The 18,957-nt window shown below is 43.7% G+C and overlaps 1 protein-coding gene across 1 annotated transcript in view; it reads right to left on the bottom strand.

The window, feature by feature from the left end:
• Nucleotides 1-18,403, bottom strand: part of LOC121282472 (sodium- and chloride-dependent neutral and basic amino acid transporter B(0+)-like) — a 145,331-nt gene extending 126,928 nt beyond the window's left edge. The window contains exons 1-3 of the mRNA XM_041196175.1: nucleotides 18,037-18,403; nucleotides 2,058-2,093; nucleotides 777-793 (exon numbers count right to left, since the gene is read on the bottom strand). Of these exons, the coding sequence (XP_041052109.1) occupies nucleotides 777-793; nucleotides 2,058-2,093; nucleotides 18,037-18,403 (420 nt within the window). The remainder of the gene's footprint in view (nucleotides 1-776; nucleotides 794-2,057; nucleotides 2,094-18,036) is intronic.
• Between the last annotated feature and the right edge of the window lie 554 nt (nucleotides 18,404-18,957).

An 18,957-nucleotide genomic window follows, 5' to 3' on the forward strand; every position in this document is an offset into this window, starting at 1 on the left:
GCGAGTCATGAACCCAAAACCCTCCTGGTTAGAAGTTGCAGGCACCATTATAGAAGCAGGCTTTTAAAAACTTCTGGAATTCTCATGGAGGTGGCCACAATCTGAACCTAAACCACATCTGCAGAGTGAAGGCGTGAGCCATGGATTGGAACGGTATAAAAGGTGAGTGAAAATGCTGCTGCCTCCTTTAAAGTTCATCAGGGTATGTTATAGCCTGAGTTATATCCATGTTTTCTAGAGTGACTGATGACAGGGCTGTGATTGGAAAATATAAATACAGTAAAGTCCGGCCATTTGTAACGTCCTTGTTCGTGTTTTCACTTGCCTATGCTTTGTACTTTGTACACAGCAATGCCCAAAATGTGAGCAACGCTCACTTATCCGCTGTTTCTCCTCCCTTGTCTTCTTTCTCCGGGAAGGAGATTGGAATGGTTTCAGATGAAGTGGAGCTCGAATGAAAGGAATAGCCCAGAAGTGTCCAAATTGCTGGGTCCAGAGTTGCAATAACGCTTTATTCAATTTGAAATCTTCACTGATGTATTGTGGAGAGGCTCCTCCATCTGTCACATACAGGTACTGTACCACAATTTTGCTGGTGAGTCACTGCCCAAACAAATGCTGCCTTCTTGTGGCTGTAACCCAACTAATTCAGTCCCATGCAAAAGCACGTTCCCCATTTGTGATTTTGCCATTTGCGAGATATTACAGGAACGCAATCCCCACGAACGGCGGGACTTTGCTGTAACCACTAAATAATATGGTTGCTAGGCCATTACATCTGACAACTGGCAAACTGATAAATGGAAGAACAGAATTGTAACAGCAGAAAAATTCTTCAGATGTATTGGAATAGATATCCATTACACAAAGTGCCATTGTGCAATATTGTAAGGCTAGGCCAGTGCGGGATTCACAACTAATTATTCAAACTCTCTCCTAGCTTTCATTCATTCTTTGCCTATCAGCCCAGCCATCTGTTTGGCTGTTCAAAAGTATTGATAGACACATGAGCTTTTGGCTGCCTTCACAAAAACTAATAGATTCTGAAATGCAGGGTTCGCTTACTCAGTTGTCCTGGGGCATGTGTGATAAATTGGTTGGCTGCCTTAAAACACACTAATGGGTTCTGAAGTGGGAAAGTTGGTTTGATGGATTTGACAGATTTATGAGATCCTGAAGAGTCGAATAGTTTTTCAAGAGTCGAAACAAGTGATGTCAGTTTATTGCTGCTGAAGAGGCTAATGGTTTTCCTAGCACCTATTTGAGTGGTGTTTGTTTATCTTAATAGATTTATGAGCTTCTAAAGAGGGTTATTGTTTTTAAAGTGCCTATTCAAGTGGTGCTATTTATTTTGACAGATACTTGAGCTTAATGTTTGTTGAAATGAAATTGGAGCTTTTAACCTGGCCACTTTGACATCGGCCCTTCTCCGACTCCGCCTCATGTTTGCTGTTGGAGAGTAGCAGTATTGACTCAAGGACATTCTGTCCTCAAAGACATGAATTGGCATTGCAAGGATGAAGGCAGAATTTCAAAATTAGGATTAATCCCAACTTTCACTTCCCACCTCTGATGGGAAAATCTCAGTGGGCATGATGGTGAGGGGGGGGTTGGGCGACTGGAACAATTAGGCAGGATTATTTGTATCGCATTCCTGGCATCAGGAAAACTGTCCCCGATTAAATTGATGTGGGAAGTATCCAAAGTGAAATTTGCGCCGAACGAAGGGGAGGGAGTCAATTAGGCTCACTGGTCAGGCACTTGACACCAATTAGCCACATGGCAATAGGATTTAATCACAGCTCAGGGATTAAATGGAAGTTGCATGGGTTTCCCGTGACTTCTGCTTGTGGCACTGTATGGAATTTACATATTGACAGACTCTCGATTGCTGAATTTAGGTGGGGGAGGGCAGGATTATTGTCACAGAGAAGGGGCACATGCAGTGTGTGGGGTCAAGATGATCAAAGGCAATGGCAGAGGCTAGTTTTTGTGTCCTCATATCCCTTGCCAGGTTCCATAATCAAGAACTGCAGCAATGATCTCTGGTAAAATACCTGGAACGCTATCCGCAGCAGCCACCTCTCCTAGTCCTAAATCACATGGAAGACACAAGAAAATTAAATATCTAACAGGTACTTATTTAGGCCAGGTTTCTGAACAGAGGCAAACAGGGGTGCCCAACAATTCTCTAACTGGCAGGCAAGATGTATTTTGCCAACTTTAAGTCCAGGGCAGGGAGTCAATCTGCTCCAGTTGTACAGAAACCATCTGTTCCAGTTATATTGAGACTATCTGTTCCAGTTACACTAATACTATCTGCTCCAGTTACACTGAGATTATCTGTCACAGTCACATTGTGACTACATGTTCCAGTTACAATGAGATTATCTGTTAAGGTTACACTGAGAATATCTGCTCCAGTTGCACTGAGGCCATCTGTTCCAGATACACTAAGGTTATCTGCCCCTGTTACACTGAGAGTATCTGTTCTAGTTACATTGAGACGATCTGCGTCATTTACACTCTGACTAGCTATCCCAGTTACACTGAGACTATCTGTTTCAGTTACATTGAGACGATCTGCATCATTTACACTGAGATTATCTAACCCAGTTTCACTGAGACTACCTGCTCCAGTTACACTGAGCCTATCTGCTCAAGTTACACTGACACTGTATGTTATAGTTACATTGAGACTATCTGTCCCCAGTTACACTGAGTCTGTCTGCTCTAGTTACAATGAGTTTATCTGTTCCAGTTACACTGATACTATCTGCTCTAGTTAAACTAAATCTATCTGTTCCACTTACACTGAGTCTATCTGTTCCAGTTACGCTGAAACTGTCCGTTCATTTTACACTGAGACTATCTGCTCCAGTTAGCCTGAAACTATCTGCTACAGGTACACTGAGAGCATCTGATCCAGTTACACTGAGACTCTCTTTTCCAGTTACAATTACATTATTTGTTCCAGTTACATTGAGGCTACCTGCTCCATTTACACTGAGACTATCTTTTCCAGTTACACTGACAGTATTGGTCCCAGTAAAACTGAGTCTATCTGTTCCATTTACACTGGTACTATCTGCTCCAGTTACACTGAGGTTATCTGTTTCAGTCACTCTGAGACTATTTGTTCCAGTTCCACTGAGACTATCTGTTTCAGTTAAACTGAACCTATCTGTTCCAGTTACACTGTGACTACATGTGATAGTTACATTGAGACTATCTGGTCCAGTTACATGGAGACTATCCGTAACAGTTACACTGAGGCAATTCATTCCATTTAGAATGAGACTATCTGCCCTAGATGCTCTGAGACTATCTGTTCCAGTTACACTGGAATATCTTTTCCAGTTACACTGAGACTATCCATAACATTTACACTGAGACTACCTGTTTTTTTACACTGAGACTATCTGCTCCAGTTACACTGAGACTATCTGTTCTAGTTACATTGTGACCAAGTGTTCCAGTAACACTGAGAACATCTGCTTCAGTTACACTGAGACTATCTGCTCCAGTTACAATAAGAGCGAGTGTTCCAGTTACACTGAGATTATCTGTTTCAGTCACTGTGAGACTCTGTTCAAGTTCTACTGAGACTCTATGTTCCAGTTACACTGAGACCATCTGTTGCAGCCACATTGAGACTATCCATTCAATTTACACTGAGACTACCTGTTTCTTTTACACTGAGACTATCTGCTCCAGTTACACTGAGACTATCTGCTCCAGTTACATTGAGACTATCTGTTCCAGTGACACTGAGACTATCTGTTCCAGTTACACTGAGACCATCTGTTCCAGCCACATTGAGACTATCTATTCCAGTTACACTGAGACTACCTGTTCCAGTTACACTGAGACTGTACGTTCATTTTACACTGAGACCATCTGCTTCAGTTACTATGAGATTATCTCCCTATTTAAATGAGGCTATTTGCTCTATTCATCTAAGATTAACTTCTCCAATTATACCGAGACTACCTGTTCCATTTACACTGACACCATCTGTTCCAGTTACATTAAGACAATCTGTTTCTTTTACATGGAGACTATCTGTTCCTTTTACACTGAGACTATATGTTTTAGTTACATTGCGAATATCTGCCCCAGTTACACTGAGACTACCCATTCAATTTACACTGAGACTACCTGTTTCTTTTACACTGAGACTATCTGCTCCAGTTACACTGAGACTATCTGTTCCAGTTATATTGAGAATATATGTTCCAGTGACAGAGTCTATCTGTTCCAGTTACATTGAATCTGTCCATTCCAGTCACACTGATGCTCTCTGCTTCTTTTACACTGAGACTATCTGCCCGAGTAAAAATGATACTATCTATTCCAGTTACACTGAGCCTAGCTCTTCCAGTTATACTGATACTTTGTGCTCCAGTTACACTGTGATTATCTGTTTCAGTCACACTGAGACTATCTGTTCTCGTTAAATTCAGACTATATGTTCCATTTGCATTGGGACCACCTGTTACAGTTACACTGAGAATATCTGCTCTTATTACACTGAGACTGTATGTCATGTTATATTGAGACTATCTGTTCCCAGTTATATGGAGGCAATCTATTCCAGATACACTGAGACCATTTGCCCCACTTACACTGAGACTATCAGCCCCAGTGAAAATGAGGCAACCTGTTCCAGTTGAATTGACACTATCTGCTCCAGCTACACTGAGAGAACCTGTTCCAGTTACACTGAGACTACCTGCTCCAGTTACACTGAGTTTATCTGTTCCAGTCACTCTGAGGCTAGCCGTTCGAGTTCCACTGAGACTATCTGTTCCAGTTACATTGAGGCTACCTCTTCCAGTTACACTGGAACTATCTCTTCCAGTTACACTGTGACTATTTCTTCTAGTTACACTAGAACTATCTCTTCCAGTTGCACTGAGACTATCTGTTCCACCTACACTGAAGCTACCTGTTTCTTTTACACTGATGCAATCTGCTCCAGTTAACCTGAGGCTGTCTGCTGCAGGTACACTGAGACTATCTGTTCCATTTACAATGGAACTATCTGTTCTTGTTACATTGAGATTATCTGCTTCATTTATCCTGAAACTATCTGTTCCAGATACACTGAGACTATCAGCCCCAGTGAAAATGAGGCAATCTGTTCCAGTTGCATTGAGTCTATCTGCTCCATTTACACTGAGACTATTTGTTCCAGTTATACTGAGACTATATGCTCCATTTACATTGAGACTATCTGTTACAGTGACACTAAGAATATCTGCTCCAGTTACACTGAAGCTATCTGCTCCAACTAAGCGGAGGCTGTCTGCTGCAGGTACACTGAGACAATCTGCTCCAGTTACACTGATATTATCTCCTCCAATTGCACTGAGAGTATCTGTTCCATTTCAATGAGACTATCCGCTCCATTTAAAATGAGACTATCTGCTCCAGTTGCTCTGAGACTATCTGTTCCCGTTATACTGGGAATATCTCTTCCAGTTGCAAAGATGCTATCTGCTTCAGTTACATGATGCTATCTGCTCCAGTTGCACTGAGACTATCTGTTCCAGTTACATTGAGACTATCTGTTCCAATTGCACTGAGAGTATCTGTTCCCATTTCAAAGAGACTAATTGCTCCAGTTACTCCAAGACTATATGCTCCAGTTACACTAAGATTATCTGTTCCAGTTACACTGAGACTATCTGTTCCAATTGCACTGAGAGTATCTGTTCCCATTTCAAAGAGACTAATTGCTCCAGTTACTCCAAGACTATATGCTCCAGTTACACTAAGAGTATCTGTTCCAGTTACAATGAGATTATCTGTTTCAGTCACTCTGAGACTCATTGTTCGAGCTCCACTGAGACTCAATGTTCCAGGTACACTTAAACTATCTGCTCCATTACACTGAGACTATCTGCTCCAGTTACATTGAGACTATCTGTTCCTTTTACACTGGGACTACCTGTTCCAGTTATACTGAATCTGTCCTTTCCATTTATACTGATGTTATCTGCTCCATTTGCACTGAGAATATTTGTTCCCGATACAGTGAGATATCTGCCCCAGTTAAAATGATACAATCTGTTCCAGTTACATTGATACTTTCTGCTCCAGTTTCACTGCGATTATCTGTTTCAGTCACACTGAGACTATATGTTCTAGTTACATTGAGACTATCTGTTACAGAGACACTGAGACTATCTCTTCCAGTTACACTGGCACTATCTCTTCCAGTTACACTGGCACTGTCTCTTCCAGTTACACTGAGATTATCAGTTCCACCTACGCTGAATCTATCTGTTTTTTTTTACACTGAGATCATCTGCTCCAGTTACACTGATACTATCTAAAAGCAAAAAACTCCGGATGTTGGAAATCCAAAACAAAAACAAAAATACCTGGAAAAACTCGGCAGGTCTGGCAGCATCTGCGCAGAGGAGCAAAGTTAACGTTTCGAGTCTGAATGACCCTTCAACAGAACTAAGTAAAAATAGAAGAGAGGTGAAATATAAGCTGTTTTAAAGGGGGTGGGGGTGGTGGTGGGACAAGTAGAGCTGGATAGAGGGCCAGTGATAGGTGGAGATAACCAAAAGATGTCACAGACAAAAGGACAAAGAGTTATTGAGGATGGTGATATTATATAAGGAACGTGCTAATTAAGGGTAGAAAGCAGGACAAGCAAGATACAGATAGTCCTAGTGGGGGTGGGGTGAGTGAAGGAATCAAAAAAGGCTAAAAGGTAGAGATAAAACAATGGATGAAAATACAGTAGGTGGGAAAAGAAAAATCTATATAAATTATTGGAAAAAAAAAGGGGGTGGAATTGGAAAGGGGGTGGAGATAGAGGAGAGAGTTCATGACCTAAAATTGTTGAACTCAATATTCAATCCGGAAGGCTGTAAAGTGCCTAGTCGGAAGATGAGGTGCTGTTCCTCCAGTTTGCATTGAGCTTCACTAGAACAATGCAGCAGGCCAAGGATGGACATGTGGGCATGAGAGCAGGGTGGAGTGTTGAAATGGCAAGCAACAGGGAGGTCTGGGTAGTACTTGCGGACAGACCGAAGGTGTTATCTGCCGAAGGTGTCTGCAAGCAGTACCCAGACCTCCCTGTCGCTTGCCATTTCAACACTCCACCCTGCTCTCATGCCCACATGTCCATCCTTGGCCTGCTGCATTGTTCCAGTGAAGCTCAATGTAAACTGGAGGAAAAGCACCTCATCTTCCGCCTAGGCACTTTACAGCCTTCCGGATTGAATATTGAGTTCAACAATTTTAGATCATGAACTCTCTCCTCCATCCCCACCCCCTTTCCAATCTCCCCCTTTTTTTCCCAATAATTCATATAGATTTTTCTTTTCCCACTTACTTCCATTATTTTTAATTGTATTTTCATCCAATGTAGCCTTTTTTGATTCCTTCACCCCACCCCACCCCCACTAGGGCTATCTGTACCTTGTTTGTCCTGCTTTCTACCCTTAATTAGCACATTCCTTAGATAATATCACCACCTTCAACACCTCTTTGTCCTTTTGTCTGTGACATCTTTTGGTTATCTCCACCTATCACTGGCCCTCTATCCAGCTCTACTTGTCCCCACCCACCCTCCCCCTCCTCCACCTTAAAACAGCTTATATTTCACCTCAATTCTATTTTTACTTAGCTCTGTTGAAGGGTCATTCAGACTCGAAACGTTAACTGTGCTCCTCTGCGCAGATACTGCCAGACCTACTGAGTTTTTCCAGGTATTTTTATTTTTGTTTTGTACACTGATAATATCTGTTCAATTTACAATGGAACAATCTGTTCCAGCTACATTGAGATGATCTGCTTCATTTACACTGAGACTATCTGTTCCAGATACACTGAGACAATCGGCTGGGCCCCAGTGAAAATGGGGCAATCTGCTCCAGTTACATTGGGACTATTTGTTCCAGTCACACTGAGATGATATATTCCAGTTACATTGAGACTATCTGTTACAGTGACACTGATGCTACCTGCTCTAATTACACTGAGGCTATCTGCTCCAGTTAACCTGAGGCTGTCTGCTGCAGGTACAATGAGACTATCTGCTCCAGTTATACTGATATTATCTTCTCCAGTTGCACTAAGAGTATCTGTTCCATTTCAGTGAGACTATCCGCTCCATTTAAAATGAGACTATCTGCTCCAGATACACTGAGACTACCTGTTCCAGTTACACTGGGAATATCTCTTCCAGTTACACTGAGACTCCCTGTTCCAGGTACACTGAGACTATCTGCTCCAGTTGCACTGATGATATCTGCTCCAGTTACACTGAGACTATCTGTTCCAATTGCACTGAGAGTATCTGCTCCCATTTCAAAGAGACTATTTGCTCCAGTTACACTAAGAGTGTCCTTTCCAGTTATACTAAGAAATTCTGTTCCAGTTACAATGAGATTATCTGTTTCAGTCACTCTGAGACTATCCGAGTTCCACTGAGACTCAATGTTCCAGTTACACTTAAACTATCTGCTCCAGTTACATTGAGACTAACTGTTCCTTTTACACTGAGACTACCTGTTCCAGTTATACTGAATCTATCCTTTCCGGTTACACTGATGTTATCTGCTCCATTTGCACTGAGAGTATTTGTTCCAGATACAATGAGATATCTGCCCCAGTTAAAATGATAAGATCTGTTCCAGTTACATTGATACTTTCTACTCCAGTTTCACTGTGATTATCTGTTTCAACCACTATCTGTTCTAATTACACTGAGACTATATGTTCCAGTTACATTGGGACTATCTGTTACAGTGACACTGAGAATATCTGCTCCAGTTACACTGAGACTGTATGTTGTAATTGCACTGATTCTATCTGTTCCCAGTTACATGGATACTATCTGTTCCAGATACACTGAGACTATCTGCCCCAGTAAAAATTATACTATCTGTCTCAGTTACACTGAATCTATCCCTTCCAGTTACACTGATACTTGGTGCTCCAGTTACAATGTGATTATCTGTTTCAGTCACACAGAGAATATCCATTCTAGTTACACTAAGACTATCTGTTTCAGTTACATTGAAACTATCTGTTACAATTACATTAATAATATCTGCTCCAGTTACATTGAGACTGTATGTTATAGTTACACTGAGACTATTTGCTCCAGTTACACTGAGACTATCTGCTCTAGTTACACTGAGACTGTCTTTTCCAGTTACACTGAGATTCTCTGTTCCTGTTACACTGAGACTATCTGTTTGAGCAACACTGCGACTATCCGTCCCAGGTACACTGAGACCATCTGCTCCATTAACACTGAGACCCTCTGTTTCTGTTTCACTGAGACTATCTGCTCTGGTTATCTGTTCCAGGCGCACTGAGGCAATCTATTCTACTTACACTGAGACTTTCTGCTCCATTTACACTGGGACCACCTGTTTCAGTTACACTGAGACTATCTGCTCCAGTTACACTGAGACTATCTGTTTTAGTTACACCAGGACTACCTGTTCCAGTTATACTGAGACTGTCTGTTCCCATTTTAACTGAGAATATCTGCTTCAGTTACACTGAGAATATCAGTTCTAGTGACACTGAGACAATCTTTTCAATTTACACTGAGACTATCTCCTCCAGTTACACTGGGACTACCTGCTCCAGTTACACTGAGACTATCTGCTCCAGTTTCACTGGGACTATCTGTTCCAGTTACACTGGGACTATCTTCTCCAGTTACACTGGGACAATCTGCTCCAGTTACACTGAGAATATCTGCTCCAGTTACACTGGAACTATCTGTTCCAATTACACTGGGACAATCTGCTCCAGCTACAAGACGACTATCGGTTCCTATTTCTACTATCTGCTGCAATTACACTGAGACTTTCTGTTCCATTTACACTGAGACTATCTATTCCAGTTACAACCAGAATATCTGTGCCAGTTACATTGAGGCTATCTGTTCCAATAACACTGAGAATTTCTGTTCCAGTTACACTCGGACCACCTGTTCCTGTTTCTACACTATGACTACCTGCTCCAGTTACACTTACACTATCTGCTCCAGTTACACAGAGACTATCTGTCCCATTTACACTGGGATTATCTGCTCCAGTTGCACTGAGATTATCTGCTGCAGTTACACAGAGACTATCTGCTCAATTTTCATTGAGACTATCCGCTCCAGTTATACTGAGACTATCTTCTCCAGTTATACTGAGGCTATGTGATCCAGTTACACTGAGACTATCTGCTCCTGTTACACTGAGACCATCTGCTCCAGTTGCACTGAACTATCTGCTTCAGTTACACTCAGAGTATCTGTTCCAGTTATATTGAGCCTATCTGCTCTAGTTTCACTGGGACAATATGCTGCAGTTACACTGAGTCTCCCTGTTCCAATTACACTGAGACTAAAAACAAAAACAAAAAACTGCGGATGCTGGAAATCCAAAACAAAAGCAGAATTACCTGGAAAAACTCAGCAGGTCTGGCAGCATCGGCGGAGAAGAAAAGAGTTGACGTTTCGAGTCCTCATGACCCTTCGACAGAACAGAAGAGAGATACGGAAATCTTGTCGCAGAGACGAACAGAACTTCTTCAAGGAGGTAGGCATTTCTTGAACAGCAGTGACAGTCAATTAAACACAGAGATAAAAACAAAAACAAAAAACTGCGGATGCTGGAAATCCAAAACAAAAGCAGAATTACCTGGAAAAACTCAGCAGGTCTGGCAGCATCAGCGGAGAAGAAAAGAGTTGACATTTCGAGTCCTCATGACCCTTCGAAACGTCAACTCTTTTCTTCTCTGCCGATGCTGCCAGACCTGCTGAGTTTTTCCAGGTAATTCTGTTTTTGTTTTACACTGAGACTATCTGTTCCAGTTACATCAGGATTACCTGTTCTAGTTATACTGAGATTGTCTGTTCCCAGTTAAACTGAGGATACCTGCTTCCGTTAGACTGAGAGTCTGTTCCAGTTACACTGAGACTATCTGTTCCAGTTAAACTAGGACCATCTGTTCCAGTAACACTGAGATTAACTGCTCCAGCTAGACTGAGACTATCTGTTCCAGTTATACTGGAACTGTCTGTTCCCAGTTAAACTGAGAATATCTGTTTCAGTTACACTGAGACTCTCATCTTCCTCTCAGGTTATCTGGAGAACCTGGATCCAGTGCTGTAAGCAGGTGAAAGACCTTCTCTGCTCTGCCGGGGTGAATGGCAATCATCAGTCTTCTTTAAAGCCACACTCAGTGGGTAGATGGGGTGATACAGCTGCTGGGGAGGGAGAACCTATCAAATGGAAAGAAGGCTCCAGCTCTGTCAGGAGGCGAGAGCCTGGCACTCCCAACCCGTGTAAAGGTTGCTGCTGAGTGGCAGACTGACACATATATTCCACTTGCCACAGAAGGGAGGGAGTGCCAGGTTTTTGACCAAGAAAGAGTGAGGGAACTGTGATATAATTCCACATCAGGGAGGTGAATGACTTGGAGGGGAATTTTTAGGTGGTAGTGTTCCCTTGTCCATGTAAGTTTGGAAGATGATCTCGATAGACTCTTAACGAGTTGCTGCAGTGCTTCTTGAGTATGGTCCATTCTGCTGGCACTGTGCGGTAATGAATGAGGTACCAATCAAGCAAACTTTGCTCTGGCGATGAGCTTCTTGAGTTTTGTGGGAGCTGCACTCATCCAGGCAAGTGGAGAGTATTCCACTACACTGCCGACTTGTGCCTTGTAGATGGTGAACAGGCTTTAGGGAGTCAGGAGGTGAGTTACTCGCTGCAGGATTCCTAGCCTCAGACCTGCTCTTCTAGCCACAATATTTAACTGTGGGGTCTAGTTAAGTTTCCGGTCAATGGTAACCTGCAGGATGTTGATGGTAAAGGATTCAGTGACGATAATGTCATTGAATGTCAAGGAAAGATGGTTAGATTCTCTCTTGTTGAAGATTCCTTTGCCTGGCACTTGTATGGTGAAAATTTCATTTGCCACTTAGCCCAAGCCTGAATGTTGTTCAGGTCTTGTTACGTACGGGCATGGGCCGCTTCAGTATCTGAGGACTTACAAATGGCACTGAATACTGTGCAATTACCAGTGAACATCCCATTTCTGACCTTGTGATGAAGCAGGAGGTGGTGACATAGTAGCATTGTCACTAGGCTCGTATTCCAGAAACCCAGGGTAATCTTCTAGGGACCCGGGTTTGAATCCCAGCACAGCAGATGATGAAAATTCAGTTTAATAAAAAAATCTTGAATCTAATGACAACCATGAAACTGCTGTCAATTGTGGTCAAAACCCATCTGGTTCTTTAGGGAAGGAAATCTGCTGTTCCTCCCTGGTCTAGTCTCCATGTGACTCCAGGCCCACAGCAATGTGGTTGACTCTGAAATGGCTGAGCAAGCCACTCAGTTCTCAAGGGTGATTATGGATGGGCAATAACTGCTGGCAGTCAATGACACCCATCCCATGAACAGAAGGGAAAAAAAAAAACAACTGTTGATGGTTGGACTGAGGCACCACCCTGAGGCAAACACAACCATCTTCCTTTCTGTTAGGTATGATTCCAACCAGCAGAGAGATTCTCCCCAATTCCTACTGACAGGGGTCCTTCATGTCACACTCAGTCACTTTCACCTCACCTCTTGAGATCAGCTCTTTTGTCCATGTTCGGACTAAGGCCAGCATTTGTTGCCCATCCCTAATTGCCCTTAAACTGAGTGGCTTGTTCAACCACTCATCAGAGGGCATTTAAAAGTCAACCACATTGCTGGGGATCTGGAGTCACATGGAGACCAGACCAGGTAAGGATGGTAGATTTTCTTCCCTAAAGAACATTTGTGAACCACATGAGTTTTTACAATAACCAACAGCAGTTTCATGGTCACTATTACTGAGATTAGTTTTTAATTCCAGATTACATTAGCTGAATTTAAACCAGCTGCTGTGGTGGGATTTGAACCCATGTGCCTAGAGAATTAGTCTGAGCCTCAGAATTACCTATCTAGTGACATTGCCACTATGCTATCATCTCCCCAAATCTTGGGCTAGTGTCTCCAAGACAACTCTAATTGATACGTTATAGGCGGGGTTGTGGGCTGATGTTAAATCTTCTAGATGGAATAGAATGCTTATCATTAATCAGAATATTTTCTTCATTTTATTCATCTTCTGCTCGGTTCTTTTCTGTAGGAGGATGGGGATAACACAGAGTCTCACATCCACACCTGTATCTTTCCTTCTACCAATAGCCATTCTGGATTTCTGGTTTTGATAAGGTCTAAATTTCAAGGGTATAATTTTCTTTCTTTTACTACATAATCGGGTGACAAGAATCTTTGTGTCCTGTCTGCAACTGTGACTCCGAACCTGGGACCGAGGAGGTTTCTACAGCTCCAGTGACATGTTCACCCGACACCTGGATCACACTGTTCTGGGGATATGCAGCATTGAGCATTTATTGAAATTCGTTTCAGAACACTCAGTCACAAATTGCAGTTAATCAGCATTTACAGGTTTTTTAAAAATTCATTCATGGGATGTGGCTGGGCCAGCATTTATTGCCCATCACTAGCTGCCCTTGAGAAGGTGGTAGTGAGCTGCCTTCTTGAACCACTGCAGTCCATGTGGTGTAGGTACACCCACAGTGCTGTTCAGGAGGGAGTTCCAGGATTTTGACCCAGCAACAGTGAAGAAACGGAGATATATTTCCAAGTCAGGATGGTGAGTGACTTGGAGGGGAACTTCCAGGTGGTGGTGTTCCCAATTGTCTGCTACCCTTGTCCTTCTAGATGGTAGTGGTCATGTTTCTGGAAGGTGCTGTCAAAGGAGCTCTGATGAATTCCAGCACTGCATCTTGTAGATGGTACACAGTGCTGCTACTGTGAGCCGGTGATAGAGGGGGTGTATGTTTGTGGATGTGGTGCCAATCAAATGGGCTGCTTTGTCCTGGACAAAGCTTCTTGACTACTGTGGGACGTGCATTCATCCAGGCAAGAGGGGAGTATTCCATCACACTCCTGAATTGTGCCTTGTACATGGTGGACAGGCTTTGGGGAGTCAGGAGGTGAGTTAATTGTCGCACGATTCCTAGCCTCTGACCTCCTCTTGTAGCCACAGTATTTATGTTCAGTTTCTAGTCAATGGTAAACTTCAGGATGTTGATAGTGGGGTATTCAATGATGGAAATGCAATTAAACATCAAGGGGCAATGGTTAGATTCTCTCTTGTTGGGGAGGGTCATTACCTGGCATTTGTGTGGTGTGACTTGTCAGTCCAAGCCTGGGTATTGTCCAGGTCTTGCTGCATTTGGACATGGACTGCTTCAATATCTGAGGCGAATGGTGCTGAACATTGTGCAATCATCAGCAAACATCCCCACTTTTGATCCTATGATGGAAGGAAGGTCATTGATGAAGCAACTGAAGATGGATGGGCCTAGGACACTACACTGAGGTAATCCTGCAATGATGTTCAGGAGCTAAGATGACTGACCTCCAACAACCATCTTTATTTGTGTTATAAGTATGACTCTAACCAATGGAGAGTATTCGCCTGGATTCCCATTGACTCTAGTTTTGCTAAGGCTCCTTGATGCCACACTCGGTTAAATGCAGACTTGACGTCAAGTGCAGTCACTATCACCTCACCTCGGGAGTTCAGCTCTTTTGCCCATGTTTGAACCAAGGCTGTAATGAGGTCAGGAGCTGAGTAGCTCTGGCGGAACCCAAACTGGGCATCATTGAACAGGTTATCACTGAGCAAGTGCCGCTTGATAGCACTGTTGATGACCTCTTCCATTACTTTCCTGATGATGGAAAGTAGGCTCGTGGTGCAGTAATTGGCTGGGTTGGATTTGTCCTGCTTTTTGTGTGCAGAACACACCTGGGCAATTTTACACATAGCCGGGTAACTACCAGTGTTGTAATTGTACTGGAACAGCTTGGCTAGGGGTGCGGCAAGTTCTGGAGCACAACTCTTCAGTACAATTGCCGGAATATTGTCAGGGCCCATAGCCTTTGCAGTATCCAGTGCCTTCAACCGTTTCTTGATATCATGTGGAGTGAATCGAATTGGCTGACGACTGGCATCTGTGATGTTGGAGACCTCTGGAGGAGGCTGAGATGGATCATCCACTCGGCACTTCTGGCTGCTCCAGCCTTATCTTTTGCATTAATGTGCTGGGCTGCCCAATCATTGAGGATGGGGAAATTTGTGGAGTCTTTTCCTCCAGTGATTTGTTTTATGGTGCACCACCATTCACAACTGGAATTGGCAGAACTGCTGAGCTTAGATCTGATCTGTTGGTTGTGGGATTGCTTAGCCTTGTTTATCACTTGCTGCTTATGCTGCTTGGCATGCAGGTAGTCCTGCTTTACAGCTTCACCAGGTTTACACCTCACTTTTTGGTATGCCTAGTGTTGCTCCTGGCATGCCCTTCTGCAGTCTTCTTTGAACCAGGGTTGATCTCCTGGCTTATGGTAATGGTGGAGTTGGTGATATGTCGGTCCATGAAGTTACAGGTTGTGTTGGAGTACAATTTTGCTGCTGCACCACAGTACAATTCCTTCCTGACTGCATTCCACTGTACTACCATCTCTGCTGGGTCTGACCTATTGGTGGACACGACAGCACCTCATGGATGCCCAGCCCTTTTGGTTCCCTCACCATCTGCTGCAGACCCAGTCTAGCAGCTATGTCTTTTAGGACTCGGCCAGCTTGGTCAGTAGTGGTGCTACTGAGCCGCTCTTGGTGATGGACATTGAAGTCCTCCACCCAGATTACATTCTGTGCCATTGCCACCATCAGTGCTTCCTCCAAGTGGTGTCCAACATGGAGGAACAATGATTCATCAGCTGAGGGAGGGTGGTACGTGGTGATCAGCAGGAAGTTTCCTTGTCCATGTTTGACCTGAGGCCATGTGGCTTCATTGGGTCTGGAATCGATGCTGAGGACTCCCAGGGCAACTCCCTCCTGACTGTATTCCACTGTGCCTCCACCTATGCTTGGTCTGACCTGCTGGCGGGACAGGACATACCCAGGGATGGTGATGGTGGTGTCTAGGTCATTATCTGTAGGGTATGATTCTGTGAGTATGACTATGTCAGGCTGTTATTTGACTAGTCTGTGAGAAAGCTCTCCCAATTTTGGCATTATTCCCCCAGATGTTAATAAGGAGGACTTTGCAGGGTTGACAGGGCTGAATTTGCCATTGTTGCTCCCAGTGCCTAGGCTGATGCTAGGTGGTCCATCTGGGGTTTCACACCTTTTTTGTGACTTTCCATCAGTTTGATACAACTGAGTGGCTTGCTAGGCCATTTCAGAGGGCATTTAAGAGTCAACCACATTGCTGTGGATCTGGAGGCACATGTAGGCCAGGCCAGGTAAAGTTGGCAGATTTCCTTCCCTAAAGGACGTGAGTGAACCAGATGGGTTTTTACAACAATGGACAGTGGTTTCATGGTTATCATTAGACTTTGCCATGGCATTACCCTGAGCCTCTGGATTACTCAGGCGGTGTCTCTAGCCCTGGGTGTCGCTAGGTGCCAACCAGCCATGACTCACTGCCACTCCTGGGTAGTGTGTGCAGGAGCCCCTGCTGCCCCTTCATCATGAGGTTGCTGCTCCTGCATTTGTGCAGCCAGGAGCCTCAGTCACTCTCTCCTCAGTCTTCTACGATCTCTGTAGGCATCAGGCAGACAGCTAGGTCACCAGAATCTATGATCCTGACATGGTCCTCCTTCAACATGAAAGAGAGAGATATGTGCTTATCATGGTTGTACTTAGCACCTTTCCTGGCCCTGTGTGACAGCCCCATAATGCTTCCCGAAGAGTGCTGGCCACCCCTCGGAGGGCCAGAGATAAGTGAGCTGCATGGCTGCCATGCCAACCTGTGACATGGGGACAATTTTCAAACCAGGGTACTGAGATTATAAGGGGCTGTGAGCGCCTCCAGCCATGACTGCTACATGGTCAGCATTGGCGAGGTGATTGTACAATGTGTGCAGTCCAACTGCTCCGTGGTCGAATACAGTGGTGGCGGACTCAAACTATATGTGGGGGTGTGGGGGGCACTGGGCGGTAAGGTATGGAGCTCCTGTAATAAAGAATGACTCACTGCGTAATGAATAAACTTCACTTACCACTGCTGAATTGAAGCCTGTCACTTCCTCAACCAACTTTGGGAATTCCTCCCTGAATGGTGCTTCACTCTTCCATACTGAGACCCGATTGATCTTTGGTACAAGACCATGTCTTAAACACGCTGACCTGGTTGAGCAGAGAAATTGGCCGATTCTGTAAAACATAGAGGGTTTTGTTAATTTATTTTTCTTCATGGCAAAGGGTGATGGTGAACTGACCCTTCACTTTGAGGTTTGTGCCTCCAGTTCCTTGTAGCTTTAAATCAGCTGGTTGAATTTGGACTTCTTCAAGTCAATTTGGAAGCCAGCCCAATCAGTCTGATAATGCAAAGACTCCTGCTTAAGTTCTGCTCTGAAGCCTTGAACTTTCTGCTCCACAGATCAAACCTGTTTATCAGATTTTTGGCCTCTCCTAGGAAGTCATCAGGTTAGAAAGGTATATCTCCTATTTCTTGGACATCAAACTGGTTGGAAACATGTTCAAATGTTTGTGATGTCTTGTTCTTAATTTACAGAACTGTGTAAAATGACCAGTCCTGGCACAGAGAAAGAATTCAACAGCCCCTTCTTGGCAGGCTTCATGGCAGTGTTGTCTGATAGTACCACATCTGCAGCACATGACTGTAGATGGAATAGTTCTCCCCACCCCCTCTCTGGTTTTGCTGGGCTATTCAGTGGGTGGGGCCCACAATCTTGGGCCTACATACTGGACCAATGCCTCCCGAGCCTTGACATTGTCTCAAACTGCATTCTGATTTTGCATCTCAACTTGGCCTGCCTGGTGATCTGTTCAGCTTTCTATAGGGTCAGGTCCTCTTTTGATTGTAGCAAGTTGGACAGCGTGTCATTGAGGATACTGAATACAATGCGGTGTCCATTAAATTTGTGTTTTAAAGCTCCATAACTGCAGGTACTAACTAACCAATATAATTATTAATGAAATAATCAATGGATTCCCCTGGACTTTGGATTTTCTGATTGAATTTTGCTTTTTCTATAGCCAAATTCTTTTTGGGGCTGAAGTATTTCACAAAGGCCTTCGTCACCTTGTTGTATGACCCTGGGGCTTCCTCATTTCCTTGCCACGCAAAGGCATCATCAGCTATGGCTCCCAGGACATATAAAAGCATATGGACCTGGTGTTTCTGAGGTTTCCCCTGTAACCTCAAAGCCATTTGGTATCTTGCGAACTCTCTATTCCAGAGCTCCCATAGCTGTCCTTTCTGTGGCTCTTCGATGTGTTGGAAAGGCTGTGCAAGGGCTAATGATTGCTCAATGGTTAGTAACATCATGTGTCTCTCACTGTCCCCTCACTGTGGTGCTTTTCAGGTCTGATCTCCTTGCTGCGAAGTTGATTTTCTTCTTTCACCAGTCATCACTTGTGGGTTGCCAATCTGCAGCTGCAGCTTGCTAGACTGTAGCCTCCAGTGCTACCACCATGTTTCAATGTCATAACTGGGCTTTCGTTAGGTTGTACTATGACAATTCTTTCTAGTCTTATCAAACCTTGATGAAGCTTTGCTCCCCTTTGACAGACTGGAGATGATCACTATGGTTTAACTTCAACAATTTATTAAGAACCATATGCAAAGGTTTCAGGGTAAGCACGTGGTATTCAGGACCAAGGTGACACTGCTACTAGCTCACTTGGAGCCCCTCAGTCACCTGACCACTGATGTCACTCTTATATCATTAATATTGTTGTGGTCTCATTAACATATTCATTAAGCCATTACTCAATAAGGGAAACTGCAGAACTCTACGGTGCAAATGGATCTGAGTGCCCTGGTGCATGAATCACAAAATGTTGGTACATAGGTGTAGCAAGTTGTTAGGAAAGCAA

This window comes from Carcharodon carcharias, chromosome 9 (genome assembly GCF_017639515.1).
Source record: "Carcharodon carcharias isolate sCarCar2 chromosome 9, sCarCar2.pri, whole genome shotgun sequence".
Classification (NCBI taxonomy): Eukaryota; Metazoa; Chordata; class Chondrichthyes; order Lamniformes; family Lamnidae; genus Carcharodon; species Carcharodon carcharias.